This window comes from Panthera tigris, chromosome A1 (assembly GCF_018350195.1).
Source record: "Panthera tigris isolate Pti1 chromosome A1, P.tigris_Pti1_mat1.1, whole genome shotgun sequence".
Classification (NCBI taxonomy): Eukaryota; Metazoa; Chordata; class Mammalia; order Carnivora; family Felidae; genus Panthera; species Panthera tigris.
Genome location: NC_056660.1, coordinates 11,331,000 through 11,348,499, shown reverse-complemented (window position 1 = coordinate 11,348,499; position 17,500 = coordinate 11,331,000). Strand labels below are relative to the sequence as shown.

Genomic DNA, 17,500 nt, shown 5'->3' with positions numbered 1-17,500 from the left:
AATTTCAGGATTGCTTGTTCTAGCTTCAAGAAGAATGCTGGTGCAATTTTGATTGGGATTGCATTGAACGTGTAGATAGCTTTGGGTAGTATTGACATTCTAACAATATTTATTGTTCCAACCCATGAGCACGGAATGTTTTTCCATTTCCTTATATCTTCTTCAATTTCCTTCATAAGCTTTCCATAGTTTTCAGCATACAGATCTTTTACATCTTTGGTTAGATTTATTCCTAGGTATTTTATGCTTCTTGGTGCAATTGTGAATGGGATCAGTTTCTTCTTTTGTCTTTCTGTTGCTTCATTATTGGTGTATAAGAATGCAACTGATTTCTGTACATTGATTTTGTATCCTGCAACTTTGCTGAATTCATGTATCAGTTCTAGACTTTTGGTGGAGTCTATCGGATTTTCCATGTATAGTATCCTGTCATCTGCAAAAAGCGAAAGCTTGACTTCATTTTTGCCAATTTTGATGCCTTTGATTTCCTTTTGTTGTCTGATTGCTGATGCTAGCACTTCCAACACTATGGTAAACAACAGCGGTGAGAGTGGACATCCCTGTCGTGTTCTTGACCTCAGGGGGAAAGCTCTGTTTTTCCCCATTGAGGGTGATATTAGCTGTGGGCTTTTCATAAATGGCTTTTATGATGTTTAAGTATGTTCCTTCTATCCCGACTTTCTCAAGGGTTTTTCTTAAGAAAGGATGCTGAATTTTGTCAGATGCTTTTTCTGCATCGATTGACAGGATCATATAGTTAATATCTTTTCTTTTATTAATGTGATGTATCACATTGATTTTGCAAATGTTGAACCAGCCCTGCATCCCAGGAATGAATCCCACTTGGTCATGGTGAATAATTCTTTTTTATAAGCTGTTGAAGTCAATTTGCTAGTATCTTATTGACAATTTTTGCATCCATATTCATCAGGGATATAGGCCTGTAGTTCTCTTTTTTTACTGGGTCTCTGGTTTAGGAATCAAAGTAATACTGGCTTCATAGAATGAGTCTGGAAGGTTTCCTTCCCTTTCTATTTTTTTGGAATAGCTTGAGAAGGATAGGTATTATCTCTGCTCTAAATGTCTGGTAGAATTCCCCAGGGAAGCCATCTGGTCCTGGACTCTTATTTGTTGGGAGATTTTTGATAACCGATTCAATTTCTTTGCTGGTTATAGGTCTGTTCAAGCTTTATATTTCCTCCTGTTTGAGTTTTGGAAGTGTGTGGGTGTTTAGGAATTTGTCCATTTCTTCCAGGTTGTCCAGTTTGTTGGCATATAATTTTTCATAGTATTACCTGATAATTGTATTTCTGAGGGATTGATTGTAATAATTCCATTTTCATTCATGATTTTATCTATTTGGGTCATCTCCCTTTTCTTTTTGAGAAGCATGGCTAGAGGTTTATCAATTTTGTTTATTTTTTCCAAAAACCAACTCTTGGTTTCATTGATCTGCTCTACAGTTTTTTTTAGATTCTATATTGTTTATTTCTGCCCTGATCTTTATTATTTCTCCTCTTCTGCTGGGTTGGGGTGTCTTTGCTGCTCTGCTTCTATTTCCTTTAGGTGTGCTATTAGATTTTGTATTTGGGATTTTTCTTGTTTCTTGAGATAGGCCTGGATTGCAATGTATTTTCCTCTCAGGACTGCCTTCACTGCATCCCAAAGCATTTGGATTGTTGTATTTTCATTTTCGTTTGTTTCCATATATTTTTTAATTTCTTCTCTAATTGCCTGGTTGACCCATTCCTTCTTTAGTAGGGTGTTCTTTAACCTCCATGCTTTTGGAGGTTTTCCGGACTTTTTCCTGTGGTTGATTTCAACCTTCATAGCATCGTGGTCTGACAGTATACATGGTATGATCTCAATTCTTGTATACTTATGAAGGGCTGTTTTGTGACCCAGTATGTGATCTATCTTGGAGAATGTTCCATATGCACTCGAGAAGAAAGTATATTCTGTTGCTTTGGGATGCAGAGTTCTAAATATATCTGTCAAGTCCATCTGATCATTCAGATCAGGGCCCTTGTTTCTTTATTGACCATGTGTCTAGATGATCTATCCATTGTTGTAAGTGGGGTATTAAAGTCTCCTGCAGTTACCACATTCTTAATAAGGTTGCTTATGTTTGTGAGTAATTGTTTTATATATTTGGGGGCTCCTGTATTCGGCGCATAGACATTTATAATTATTAGTTCTTCTTGATGGATAGACCCTGTAATTATTATATAATGCCCTTCTTCATCTCTTGTTACAGCCTTTAATTTAAAGTCTAGTTTGTCTGATATAAGTATGGCTACTCCAGCTTTCTTTTGACTTCCAGTGGCATGATAAATAGTTCTCCATCCCCTCACTTTCAATCTGAAAGTGTCCTCAGGTCTAAAATGAGTCTCTTGTAGACAGCAAATAGATGGGTCTTGTTTTTCTATCCATTCTGATACCCTATGTCTTTTGGTTGGCACATTTAGTCCATTTACATTCAGTGTTATTATAGAAAGATACGGGTTTAGAGTCATTGTGATGTCTGTAGGTTTCATGCTTGTAGTGACGTCTCACAGGATCCCCCTTAGGATCTCTTGTAGGGCTGGTTTAGTGGTGATGAATTCCTTCAGTTTTTGTTTGGGAAGACCTTTATCTCTCCTTCTATTCTAAATGACAGATTTGCTGGATAGAGGATTCTCTGCTGCATATTTTTTTCTGTTCATCACTTTGAAGATCTCCTGCCATTCCTTTCTGGCCTGCCAAGTTTCATTAGAGAGATCCGTCACTTGTCTTATCGGTCTCCCTTTATATGTTAGAGCACGTTTATCCCTAGTTGCTTTCAGAATTTTCTCTTTATCCCCGTATTTTGCCAGTTTCACTATGATATGTCATGCAGAAGATCGATTCAAGTTACGTCTGAAAGGAGTTCTCTGTGCCTCTTGGATTTCAATGCTTCTTTCCTTCCCCAGATCAGGGAAGTTCTCAGCTATGATTTCTTCAAGTACACCTTCAGCACCTTTCCCTCTCTCTTCCTCCTATGGAATACCAATTATACGTAGATTATTTCTCTTTAGTGCATCACTTAGTTCTCTAATTTTCCCCTCATACTCCTGGATTTTTTTATCTCTCTTTTTCTCAGCTTCCTCTTTTTCCATAATTTTATCTTCTAGTTCACCTATTCTCTCCTCTGCCTCTTCAATCCAAGCCGTAGTTGTCTCCATTTTATTTTGCAGCTCATCAATAGAATTTTTTAGCTCCTACTGGCTGTTCCTTAGTCCCTTGATCTCTGTAGCAATAGATTCTCTGCTGTCCTTTATACTGTTTTCAAGCCCAGCGATTAATTTTATGACTATTATTCTAAATTCACTTTCTGTTATATTGTTTAAATCGTTTTTGATCAGTTCATTAGCTGTCGTTATTTCCTGGAGGTTTTTTTGAGGGGAATTCTTCCGTTTTGTCATTTTAGATAGTCCCTAGAGTGGTGCGGAACTGTGGGGCACTTCCCCTGTGGTGTCTTGAATAACTTGCGTTGGTGGGCGGGGCCACAGTCGGACCTGATGTCTGCCCCCAGCCCACCGCTGGGGCCACAGTCAGACTGGTCTGTGCCTTCTCTTCTCCTCTTCCTGGGGTGGGATTCACTGTGGGGTGGGGTGGCCCATCTGGGCTACTTGCACCCTGCCAGGCTTGTGGTGCTGGGGATCTGGTGTAGTAGCTGGGGTGGGTCAGCAAGGTGCACGGGGGCGGGAGGGGCAGGCTCAGCTCGCTTATCCTTCCATGATCTGCTTCGGGAGGGGCCCTGCGGCACTGGCAGGGAGTCAGACCTGCCAGAGGGATGGATCCACAGAAGCACAGTGTTGGGTGTTTGGGCAGTGTGAGCAAGTTCCCTGACAGGAACCAGTTCCCTTTGGGATTTTGGCTGGGGGATGGATGAGGGAGATGGTGCTGGCGAGCACCTTTGTTCCCCACCAAGCTGCGCTCTGTCGTCAGGGGCTCAGCAACTCTCCCTCCCATTGTCCTCCAGCCCTCCCGCTCTCTGAGCAGAGCTGTTAACTTACAACCTTCCAGATGTTAAGTCCTGCTTGCTCTCAGAACACACTCCGTCTTGCCCCTCTGTTTTTGCCAGTCAGTCTCAGGGGCTCTGCTTGGCTGGCGGGCCGCCCCTCCGCCCTGGCTCTCTCCTGCCAGTCCGTGTAGCGTGCACCGCCTCTCCGCCCTTCCTACCCTCTTCCATGGATCTCTCCTCTACGCTTGGCTCCGGAGAATCCGTTCTGTGAGTCTTCTGGCAATTTTCTGGGTTATTTAGGCAGGTGTGGGTGGAATCTAAATGATCCTCATGAGGCGGTGAGCCCTGCATCTTCTTACGCCAACATCTTCCCAGCCACCTCCATTTTTACTTTTAATTCCCTTGCCTTTGGAGGTGTGTCAAGGAAGAGTTTGCTGTGGCTGAGGTCAAAGAGGTTTTTGCCTGCTTTCTCCTCTAGGGTTTTGATGGTTCCCTGTGTGACATTCAGGTCCTTTATCCATTTTGAGTTTATTTTTGTGTATGGTATAAGAAAGTGGTCTAGTTTCTTTCTTTTGCATGTTGCTGTCCAGTTCTCTCAGCACTATTTGTTGAAGAGACTGTCTTTTTTCCAATGGATTCTGTTTCCTCCTTTGTCAAAGATTAGTTGGCCATACATTTGTGGGTCCAATTCTGGGTTCTCTGTTCTATTCCATTGGTCTAGGTGTCTGTTTTTGTGCCAATACCATACTGTCTTGATGATGAAAGCTTTGTAGTAGAGGCTAAAGTCTGGGATTATGATGCCTCCTGCTTTGGTTTTCTTCCTCAATATTACTTGGGCTATTTGGGGTGTTCTATGGTTCCATACATATTTTAGAATTGTTCTAGCTTTGAGAAGAATGCTGATGCAATTTTGATTGGGATTGCATTGAATATTTAGATTGCTTTGGGTATATAGATTGCATTTTGACAATATTTATTCTTCCTATCCATGAGCATGGAATGTTTTTCCATTTCTTTGCATCTTCTTCAATTTCCTTCATAAGCTTTCTATAGTTTTCAGCATACAGATCTTTTACATCTTTGGTTAGGTTTATTCCTAGGTATTTTACGGTTCCTGATGCAATTGTGAATGGGATCAATTTCTTTCTCTTTCTGTTGCTTCATTATTGGTGTATAAAAATGCGACCAATTTCTGTACATTGATTTTTTTTGTACGCTGCAACTTTGCTGAATTCGTATATCAGTTTTAGCAGACTTCTGGTGGAGTCTGTCGGGTTTTCCATGTAGAGTATCCTGTCGTCTGTGAAAAGTGAAAGTTTTACTTCATCTTTGCCAATTTTGATGCCTTTGATTTCATTTTGTTGTCTGATTGCTGAGGCTAAGACTTCCAACACTATGTTAAACAGTGGTGAGAGTAGACATCCCTAACATGTTCCTGATATCAGGGGAAAGCTCTCGGTTTTTTGCCATTGAGGGTGATATTAGCTGTGGGCTTTTTGTAAATGGCATTTATGACGTTTAAGCATGTTCCTTCTATCCTGACTTTCTTGAGGGTTTTTATTAAGAAAGGATGCTATATTTTATCAAATGCTTTTTCTGCATCTCTTGACAGGATCATATGGTTCTTCTCATTTATTAATGTGATGTATCACATTGATTGCTTTGCAAATATTGAACCAGCCCTGCAGCCCAGGAATTAATTCCACTTGATCATGGTGAATAATTCTTTTTATATGCTATTGAATTCGATTTGCTAGTATCTTGTTGAGAAGTTTTGCATCCATATTCATCAGGGATATTGGCCTGTAGTTGTCTTCCCCCACCCCCGCTGGGTCTCTGTCTGGTTTGGGAATCAAAGTAATGCTGGCTTCATAGAATGAGTCTGGAAGTTTTCCTTTCCTTTCTATTTTTTGGAACAGCTTGAGAAGGATAGGTATTATCTCTGCTTTACATGTCTGATAGAATTCCCCAGGGAAACCATCTGGTCTAGGACTCTTACTTGTTGGGAGATTTTGATAACTGATTCAATTTCTTCACTGGTTGTGGATCTGTTCAAATTTTCTGTTTCTTCCTGTTTCACTTTTGGTAGTGTGTATTTGTCTAGGAATTTGTCCATTTCTTCCAGGTTGTCCAGTTTGTTGGCATATAATTTTTCATAGTATTCCCTGATAATTGCTTGTATTTCTGAGGGATTGGGTGTAATAATTCCATTTTTATACACGATCTTATCTATTTGGGTCCTCTCTCTTTTCTTTTTGAAAAGCCTGGCTAGAGGTTTATCAATTTTATTTTTTCAAAAAACCGACTTTTAGTTTCATTGATCTGTTGTACTGTTTTTTCGGATTCTATATTGTTTATTTCTGCTCTGATTTTTATTCTCTTCTGCTGGGTTTGGGGTGTGTTTGCTGTTCTGCTTCTAGTTCCTTAAGGTGTACTTTTTTTTTTTTTCCTTTTAGTACTTTGAATATATCTTGCCTGTCACTTTTGACCTGCAAAGTTTCTGCTGAAAAATAAGCTGATAGTCTTATGGTGGTTTCCTTATATAGAATAATTTCTTTCTTGCTTTTAAAATTTTCTTTCTTTGTTTAGGTTTTGATATTTTTCTTATAATGTGCCTTGATATGGATCTCTTTGGATTTATCTTGTTTGGGACACTCTATGCTGCTTGTGCCTGCATGTCTGTTTCCTTTCATTGTTTTGTCTTTTACTTTCATTTGGAACACATTGCTCTGTCTCATTTTGCCTATCTCTGTGTCTGTGTCCGTATTAGGTAGTTCAACTATGTCTGCTGGTCTGGAAGGAGTGGCCTTATGTGGGAGAGCCTATGGGGCGCAGAAGTACAATCACTTGTACACCAGACTCAGATGCTCCAGGCCTGTTCCCTCGGAGCTGCATGCACCCCCTGCTCAGTGGTGCCAGACTGTTGTGGCTGTGTTGCTGGGAGGGCTGGTCCCTGTCCTAGCTGGCTCTGCATCTGGAGCAACTGATGGAGGTGTGCAAATGGGGTTGGGTTGGTGCCTGGCCTGGCTGGCTGTGAGGACCTGCTGAGATGCAAGGTTGTACAGGACTCTCAATGGGGGCATGTTTCCTGGCATTAGCAGTCTAGAGTGGCACTTGCCAGTGCTGGGCTCAGCATGGCAGAAAGAACAAAAATGGCTTCTGTCCATGTCTCTCAGTCTCCATGTAGAGCCCCAGGTGCTTCCTGAGTCCCTGGCAGGTACTCCAAAATTAGTAAGTCGGTCTCCTTCACCTGTGATGTGTGCACTTTTTGATCTGGTATTTATGTACTGGTTTCTGGTTGAGTGAGTACCTGTACGTGAGGGCTTTTAAGGATGAGCAGTGGGTGTTATATGTAAGTGATGAACCACTAAATCCTAGTCCTGAAACCATTATTACACTCTATATTAACTACCTTTGATTTAAATAAAATAAAAAAAACATAAAAAGGAGAGTAGAATTCCTTTTCCTTACAGTTCTATAATTTTCTTGGACCTATTCCATTTTGTTTTTCATAGTCCGGTGTTTTGGGGACTCATGTCTCATGCAGGATGTAAGGGCCAGGGTTCCTGATATAGATCTCAAATATTTTGCTTTTCAGAAAAAAGCTTATAACTTTGAGAACTTTCCTGACTATGGAACACTGTACCAGGAGTATGTGTTTTCTTTGGTGAGACCTCTTGCCTCTTTTACCTGTCTCCGTGCTTTTCCTTTTTGTGAAGGCTCTATTCATCCAGTTTCTAGGTCTTTTTCTGTGGGAATTACTCTGAATATAATTGTAGATTTTTGGTGTCCATTGGAGGATGTGAGCTCAGGATCTTTCTATGCTGCCGTCTTGAACCCTCCCCTCCTCAAAAAAGTTACTACAATTAGTTAATAGTTGTACCTATGGTAACATAAAAAACATCTTGGCTCATACTCCCTGTTACAGGCTACTTCTAGAAAATTACTGAAGGTTTGGATATTGTATGTTAGAAAAGCAAGTTACATCTGTTAGTCTAGGTAAATATGCGTAGGAAGACAGTAGCAGTTAGATTGTTGTGTGTGTCTGTGCCCCTGTTTTTTCACGTCAGGTATAGCTAGGTGAGTGTTGCGACAGACTCTATAATCCAAAGCAGGAGTTTTGATTCTATTTCACAATTTTAAGGATGACAACCTCATGATAGGTGTCGATGATTAGAGCCCTCACTCTTGTGATTTCTCTTTGGTTGGTTATAGAGAGAGCTGGTTGAAAGTCACCAACTTAGCCATGTCCACTTACAACGAGGTTACAGATAGGCCCTCTCTGGAGCAGGAACTGTGACTGCCAGCCATGGACCCTAGATGAATGGTGCCCCTTTGCGGTTGTCACTGTGGCAACCCCCATGCACATCTGTAAATGTATGTCAAAGGCAAAGATCTTGTAAACCAGAAATAAAATCCATGGTCAATATGTATTTTGTATTTTTTTTTTAAGTCTAAAGGAAGTTCTGAATAGAAGATCAACCAAGATTACATCACAAAAACTTTAAATGTATTTACAGAGTGAATAAGTTACATAGATAAACTTTGAATATGTTTCTGATGTGCAACTGGTTTACATGCACACATCTAACACTTGACAGCATTAAGTTTAAGGAGAAAACTGAAGAATGGCCCTTTACATATATGTTACAAATAAAACATGACATCTCTTAAGTAACAAAGTGACAACTCATAGTTTATCTTTATGATTCTACTTCTGGCTATCCAAATGGATATTAAAATATGCATGCGTGACCGGTGAAAAGACTTGGAATTTGTAATGTGAATTTAACTTTTTTCTACAAAATGGCAAAGTTGGTTAAAATTAACACTCATCCTTTTGTAGTATAAATATGCTCATATAAGCAACCTTCTAGTAAAAAGCAGCCAAGACCTTTACAAAAAGGTCTGTCTGGACCATATTTGGTGCTAGGGTCCTAATCACAGACTCCTGCAAAGAGATCCAGGGCTTTCGGAAACAGTAGCCTAGCAACATAAGAAAGGTACTTCATAGCAGCTCCTTTTAGATACAGTAATTGTATTCAAATTACAGTGTATATTAAATTGTCCATTTACAATTCCCTTTTCACATACACAGGCTGTCAGCTTTTGACCGTCTTACAATTTTCAGTGGCCAGCTTCATTCTGCCTGTCCCTTCCTCAGCCCACCAAAAAAAGAAAAAAAGGAAAAAAAAGAAAAAAGAATGTACAAGTTTTAGAATATAAAACATTTTTTAGTGAAGAAAACATTGCACTTTTGCCAATCTAAAACTGCTTCTAGAAAGGAAGGTATTATTCAGTGTAGTCGGCTTTGGTATGCAATGGAAGTCACTTTCTTCAGTAGTGAGTTGCATCTGCTCAGTGAAATAACACCTTTGTGCCACACAGCATGATGGATGGAGTCTGTCCCAGAATGTCCTATGCTACCTTGGTTCTTATTGTATTGCTACACGTTGGAAGTTCTGTCATCCTGTTTAGAAAAAGTCCTACAGGTAACAAGAGGGAGAACAGTCTGACCAAGCCTTCTGAAGGCTGAAAAGACACTGAATGACGTCACCCCAGCATGACAGCACCCCCAGCTTGGAACGCATGGGGGATGGGAGGCTCCTGTCAGAGACTAGTGCCAGAAACACTGGAGTCTGGAAGAAAAGTAGTGAGGACTCGGTAACTCTGGGCCCTGCGAATCATGTCCCGGATCTCCATGTTCAGCTCCATCAGCTTGGTGCAGATTTCAGTCAGGCTCTGATTAGACCCTACCAATGCGTAAGTACCCGTTTGTCCCAGAGTTTGATGACGGAAATAAATATTCAGTAGTGTCTGGACCTCATCGTCAGAACTGCTTCCAAAGATGTCATTGGGCCACAGACTTCTGCAATTAAAAAACAGCACAGATTAGAGGCACTATTGATCACAAAGTTGGGAGGTTATTAGCCTCGGTAATATAAGAATATTACTTAAAAACACTAGCTTTGAGATATAACTCACATACTATACAATTCAACCATCTGAAGCATACAACTCAATGGCCTTTAGTATATTCAGAGTTTTGCAAACATCACCATAACCAACTGTAGAATGTTAACTGGTTTCGATGAAAATATCTAAAGCTTCTAACTATCAGAAGGGAATTTGATTTGCTATAACATTCTGATTCTGACGAATGTGAAGATAGTATCAAAGTGTAAGGGGACAAGGATACATTCGGGTAATAGTTCTCAAGGCATACTCCAACATAATCTGAAGTGTTTCAACATTTTTAGGGATGACCAAAAGGCGAAAAATAACACCTAGACTTTAGACACACAAGTTCTAAAATCTGGTATTTCTGGCGTGGTAAAGAGCTGACAAGGATGTGTACAAAATATCTCGATGTCCCTTCTGTAGTGATCAGTCCCCCACCATGACAAAGTAACTATTAGGCAAGGATTTCCTTTAACCATTTCTGAAAGCAATAGTAGGGTTACCTGCATTCCCTGATTTGCCGTAAAGCCTTGCCAAGTTCATTGTTCTTCAGGCACTCCAGCATGGACTGGATGGCCGCTTCGGTGGATGTGAAGGTTGGCTCAGACCATGCACCCTCTATATAGAGAGGGTCAGCTGCGATGGCCGCAGTGGCCTCCTTCAGGTTTTTCTTTAAGTCACTCAGTTCCCTGGACATATTTAACAGCTGTTAAAAAAAAAGTTATTTTGTATTTAGTTGCAAGCTGGATTTTGCATCCCTTAGAGAAGAAATCTTCATTGTATTAAGGTCTGGTTAAGCACAAGCTTAATATCTTGGTAAGCTAAAACAGGACAAATAAAATTACTACATGGGATGTGTAAGGGGTTGGATGCATTGGATAACTTTACGTATCAACCCCTGGGATACTCTCCTTAGATGAGGGGCTAACATTTCCTTTAACATGTTTTCTATTTAAGTAGAAGGACAAACCCGGAGTTAAAATGCGTAAGACAATAGGCTTGGGTGGAGCTGGGTTCAAATGCCAATTCTGCACTGCACTGTGGGACCGTAGTCAAGTACATAGACTTATATGTGCTTCAGTTTTCTCATTTGTAAGACTGAAGACATTACCTGCCTCACAGGTAACTTTAAAGATGAGATGATGTATATAAAATGCTTAGTATTAAGCATTTATGTGCCAAATAAATGTAATCATAAACCTAGATCTTGCTTGAAAAAGAATTTTTTCTCACTATTTGTATGCTATGGGAAAAGATGAAAGATACAATTTAAGGAAGAAAAATCTCAAGGTGAGGTTAGTATTCATGTTACAGAGGTAAGAGATATTTTACCTCAAAACTTCTCCGTTAGTACCAGCGATCATAAAAAGAGAACCTACGTCACTTCTTCTTCGTGCCCCCAAAATATACTATGGAAGTCAGCTGTTTTGTAATTTGATCTCAAGGGCATTTTAATGACTTGATGTGCACTTAAAGGTTCATTTTGTCCTTTGTAATGTAAGTTGATGATGTCTTCTTTGGAAAGTTGATGTATCCAACATTTTCATCTTTCTTCGTTTCCAGCTAGCCCACGGGGCCAGAATTATTTGTCTTCGCACAGATGCCTATTAAATGCAACTACCTACTCCAGTACTAGGCTTAAAATTTACCGAGGTAATTCTTCTAAGTAAGATATCAGAGAAAGAGCTTGGGAAGACTGCAGAGTAGGGGGACCCTGAGCTCCCTTCCTCCAGGGACAGCCTGAGGCTACAACTTCATATAATGCAACACCCTCTGAAAACAACCTTAAGACCAGCAGAACAGCGTTTTCACAGCTAAAGATATAAAGAAAGGCTACATCGATAGGGTGGGAGGGGCAGAGACATGGTAAAGAACCAAACTCCAGGTGTGGCGATCCACAAGGAGGAAGGGTATCACAGGGGCAGAGCTCCCTGATGAGTGAGGGGATCAAGCCCCGCATCAGGCACGCCTTGTCCTGGGAGTCAAAATGGGGAAGAAGAGCCCGCATACCATCCAGCTTTGAAAACCCCTGGGGCTCCAGAAGAGGGGGAGGACTATAGTAAACTGAGGTTCTGCTTTTAAAGGGCCAGCACACTATATCAATCATTCTGAGGCATTTCAGAGGCAGTAGTATTAAAAACATCTGGGCTATATATGAAGCAGATTTATTGACTAATTTTAGGGCATGTGTCAGACAGGCAGGGATTTATAGGAACTTCTTCTGGGAATAAAAGTGTTGGTTTCTTCCTCTCAAGTCTAACCGGCCTGATGCTGGGGGTATCCAGCTCTGCCAATCTCTACCACCGCTAGCTCTGCCATGGCAGGCAGGCCTCTCAGCCAGAAGGTACCAGGGGCTAACCCCCACTACCAGCAGACCTGTGGCACCTGTAGCCAGGTAACTCAGCCAGCCTAGGTGGGATCAGCCCTGCTCCCCAACATGCCTGCAGGAATCCTGGCCCAGTAACAAAGGCAGGCACGTACAGCCCACAGAGGCGATGCCTCTGGCGTGCCTGGTTCTCCTGACCAGGGGAATGTACTACGGGGCTCTGGAGGACACCTTTTATATAAGGCCACTAATTTCAAGATCTAATACAAGGAAACAGAGTTAGACAAAATGCGGAAAGAGGGAAATACGTTCCCAATGAAAGGACAATATAAAACCTGAGAAGTCCCAAACAAAACAGATGAGTAATCTACCTGATACAAGTTCAAAGGAATGGCCATAAAGATACTCACTAGACTTGAGTAGATGAACTCAGAATTTCAACAAAGGGAAAATATAAACAACCAGTCAGAATTGGAAAATATAATAACTGAAATGAAAAATACAATAGAGGGAATTAAAAGCAATTAGAGGATGCAGAAGAATGGGTCAGCAATCTGGAAGACAGTAATAGAGAGCATACAAGCTGAACCGCAAAAAGAAAACCAAATTTTAAAAAAATGAGGCTAAGTTAAGGGACCTTTGGACAACATCAGTTTTACTAACATTTGCATTATAGGGGTCAGAAGGAGAAGACAGGGGCAGATAAGTAATAACAGACAACTTCTCTAACCCTGAGAAGGAAATACTCCAGATCCAGGCCCAGAAGTACAGAGCGCCTTGAACACAATGAACCCAAGGAGGTCACATAATATTTAAGATGTCAAAAAATTAAAGAATCCTAAAAGCAGCAATAGGAAAGCAAGTAGTTACACAGGAGGGAAGCCTCATCAGGCTATAAGCTGATTTCTTGGCAGGAATTTTGAATGGATCATGCCACTGCCTTTTGGCCTGCAAAGTGCTAAAAGGAAAAAAGTCTATAACCAAGAATACCCTACCTGGGAGCTTATCATTCAGAATTGAAGGAGAGATGGAGTTTCCCAGATGAACATTAAAGGAGTCTATCCCCACTAAACCAGTCTTATAAGAAATGTAAGGGACTTCTTTAAGCAAAGAAGAGTCCATAACTAGAAGAAATAATGAAAGGAAAAAATTTCACTGGTAAACCTATACTGAAGATGGTAGGTCATTTACTTAGTATAATGGCTAAAAGAAAAAACTAGTGAAATCCATTATATCTACAAAAATTAGGTGATACACAAAATAGATATAAAATATACGTACGTAAAATGGGGTAGGGAATTAAAGATGTAGCTTTTAGAACATGTTTGAACTTCAACTTAAAACATATTGCTAGACACATAGGATGTTATATATGAACCTCATGGATAACCACAACCAGAAAGCCTAACACTGAAGAAAAGAAAGCCATCAAAAGGCAAGGAAAGAGGAGAAGAGCTATAAAAATAACCAGAAAACAAGATACTACCTATGAGTACATACCTATCAATAATTGCTTTCAATGTAAAGGTTCTAAATGCTCCAATCAAACCCCTAGAATGAATGAATATGTAAAAAGAAAACAAGATCCACTTATATGCTGCGTACAAGAGACCAACTTCAGACCTAGAGACATACAGACTGAAAGTGAAGGAATGGGAAAAATATTCCATGCAAATGCAAGTGGAAAAAAAAGCTGGGGTGGCAGTATTTATATCAGACAAAATAGACTTTGAAGTAAAGACTAACAAGAGACAAGGACATTACATAAGGATAATCCAACAAGAAGATACAGCAATTGTAAATACCTATGTACCCAAGCCTAAGAGCACCTATATAGATAAAGCAAGTATTAATAGACATAAAGGGAGAAACTGACATTAATACATTAGTAGGGGAATTAAATACTCATTTACATCAAGGGATAGATTATTCAGACAGAAAATCACAGCAGATTTGAGTGCCATAGGACTAGATGGATTTAGGATTTAACAGATCTATACTGAACATTCTGCCCAGGAATAGAATACACGTTCCTTTCAAGTGCACATGGAACACTCTCCAGGACAGATCACATGTTAGGCCAAAAAACAGAGCTCAATAAATTTAAGTAGATAGATACCATATCTACATAACTATCTACAAAAGATGCTTGCATCTTTTGTAATCACAATGGTATGGAAGTAGAAATCAATTTAAAAAGTAATGGAAAAAAACACATGGAGCCTAAACAACATGCTATTAAACAATGGATCAATTAAGAAATCAAAGAGAGAAAAATATCCCAAGACAAATGAATATGGAAACACAATGGTTCAAAATTGATAGGACTTAGCAATAGAATTTTTTTTTTTTATGTTTTATCTTTGAGAGAGAAAGAGGAACAGAGTGCAAGCCAGGGGAGGGGAAGAGAGAGAGGGAGACACAGAATCCAAAGCAGGCTCTAGGCTCTGAGCTGTCAGCACAGAGCCCGACATGGGGCTCGAACTCACAGACTGAGATCATGACCTGAGTCAAAGACACTTAACCGAGTCACCCAGGCCCCCTTGCAATAGTATTTCCAAGAGGAAAATTTACAATGCTTCAAGCCTACCTCAAGAAATAAGAAAAATCTTAATCTAACCTGACATCTAAAGGAACTAGAGAAAGAAGAACAAACAAAGCACTGTTAGTAGAAGAAAGGAAATGACAAAAGATCAGAGTAGAAATAAATGAAATGGAATCTAAAAAAAATGGAAAAATGAAACTAAGAGTGGCTTACTAGAAAAGATAAAGACTGGGGTGCCTGGATGGCTCAGTTGGTTTAAACGTCAGATGCTTGGTTTCGGCTCAGATCATGATCTTGCAGTTCATGAGTTCAAGCCCCACATCTGGCTATGTGCTAGCAGCAAGGAGCCTCCTTGGAATTTCTCTCCCCTTCTCTCTCTGCCCCTCCTTGGCTTGTGTGCATTCTCTCTCTCTCTCTCTCTCTCTCAAAATAAACATTAAAAAAATATGTTGAGTAATTCCTAGGAATAATCTTACAAGACTGAATCAGGAATAGAAAATCTGAACAAATTGCTAGTAATGGAATTGAATAATCCCCAAACTCTCAGCAAACAAAAGTCCAGGACCAGATGGCTTTATGGGTGACTTCTACCAAACATGTAAAAAAATATTTAATACCTATCCTTCTCAAAGTATCCCTAAAGTTGAAGAGAAAGGAATGCTCTAATGCTATATATGTAAAAATTGTCAACAAAACATTTGCAAACAGAGTTCATCAATATATTAAAAGGAGCATTTGCCATGATCAAGGGGATTTATCTCAGGGATTAGGGATGGTTCAATAGCTACAAATCAACCAATGTGACAACTACATTAACAAAATGAAAGATAAAAATTATATGATCTTAATAGATTCAAAAAAAGCATTTGACAAAATTCAGCATCCATTCATAAAAAACCTCTTAAAGTGGGTATAGAGGGAACATACATCAATGTACTAGAGGTCATATATAACATACCTGTAGCTAACATCATACTCAACAGGGAAAATCTGAAAGCTTTTCCTCTAAGATCAGGAACAAGCCAAGGATGCCCACTCTTGCCATTTTTATTCAATATGGTACTGGAAGTACTAGCTACAGCAATCAGGCATGAAAAAGAAAGAAAAGGCATCCAGATTGGTAAGGAGTACGTTAAACTGTCACTATTTGCAGATGTCGGGATACTATATATAGAAAACTCTAAACTCCACCAAAAAACGATTAGAATCAATGAATTCAGTAAAGTTGCAGGATACAAAATTAATATACAGAAATCTGTTACATTTCTGTACACTAATAGCCAACTATCAGAGAAATTAAGAAAAACAATCCTATTTACAATTCCATGAAAAAGAATAGAATGCACAGAAATAAATTCAAGGAGGTAAAAGATCTGCACTCTGATAACCATAAGACGTTGATGAAAGAAGCTGAAGATGACACAAATGGAAAGATATAGCATGCTCACATATTGGAAGATTATTTTAAAAAGGTCAATACTACCCAAAGCAATCTACAGCTTTCGTGCAATTCCTGTGAAAATACCAATGGCATTTTTCATAGAACTAGAACAAATCCCAAAATTTATATGGAATCACAGAACCCCAAAAGCCAAAGCAATTGTGAGACAGAACAGCAAAGCTGGAGGTATCCCAATCTCAGACTTCAAACTATATTACAAAGCTATAGTAATCCAAGACAGTTTGGTAGTGGAACAAAAAGACACACAGATGCTTGGAAAATAGAAGAGGGCCTAGATATAAATCCATAGTTACACAATTAATGGACAAGGCACAAATATATGATGGAGGAGAAAAAAATCTTTTCATGAAATGGTGTTGGAAAAATGAGACCACTTTTTAATACCATGTCCAAAAATAAAATGGATTAAAGATGGGCAGTATACTCTTGGGCACTGGTCTTATCAATATTTTTTTGGATACATCTCTTCCGGCAAGAGCAGCAAGCGCAAATAGAAACAAGTAGGATTACATGCAACTAAAAACTTTTTGTGCAGTAAAGGAATCCAGCAATAAAATGAAAAAGCAACCTATTAAATGGGAGAAAGTATTTGCAAATGATGTATCTGATAAAGGATTAATCTCCAAAATACATTACCACTCATATAACCTGATGAAAAAATGGGCAGAGGACTTGAATAGGCACTTTTTCCAAAGACCTACAAATGGCCAACAGTCCAATGAAAAGATGTTCAACATCACTAATCATCAGGGAAATGCAAATTGAAACCAAAATGAGGTACCCCTTCACACCAGTCAGAATGGCTAATATCCGAAAGATGAGAAATAACAAGCGTTGGGGAGACTGGGGAAAGGAAGCCCTTGTGCACTGTTGCTGGGGATGTAAATTGGGGCAGCCACTGTGGAAAAACAGTATGGAAGTTCCTCAAAAAATTAAAAATAAAACTACCGTATGATCCACTTATTCCACTACTGGGTATCTTACCCAAAGAAAACAAAAACACTAATTAGAGGAGATGAATGTACCCCTTTGTTTATGGCAAGGTTATTTACAATAGCCAAGATAATGGAAGCACCCCAAGTGTCCATTGATGGATGAATATGTAAAGAAGACGTGGTACAAAGATACACACACACACACACACACACACACACACAATGGATAATTACACAGTCATAAAGACAATGAGATCTTGCCTTTGACAACATGGATGCATCTAGA

General features: G+C 39.6%; 1 protein-coding gene across 11 annotated transcripts in view; it reads right to left on the bottom strand.

Annotated features, from left to right (window-relative positions):
* Positions 1–8,887: 8,887 nt before the first annotated feature.
* The window catches only part of FRY (FRY microtubule binding protein), a 337,838-nt gene continuing 329,225 nt past the window's right edge, over positions 8,888–17,500 (bottom strand). For all 11 annotated transcript variants that reach the window (XM_042996220.1, XM_015544523.2, XM_042995799.1 and 8 more), the window contains 2 exons: positions 10,450–10,652; positions 8,888–9,854 (listed from right to left, as the gene is read on the bottom strand). In XM_042996220.1, the coding sequence (XP_042852154.1) occupies positions 9,596–9,854; positions 10,450–10,652 (462 nt within the window). In that variant the 3' untranslated portion in view covers positions 8,888–9,595. The remainder of the gene's footprint in view (positions 9,855–10,449; positions 10,653–17,500) is intronic.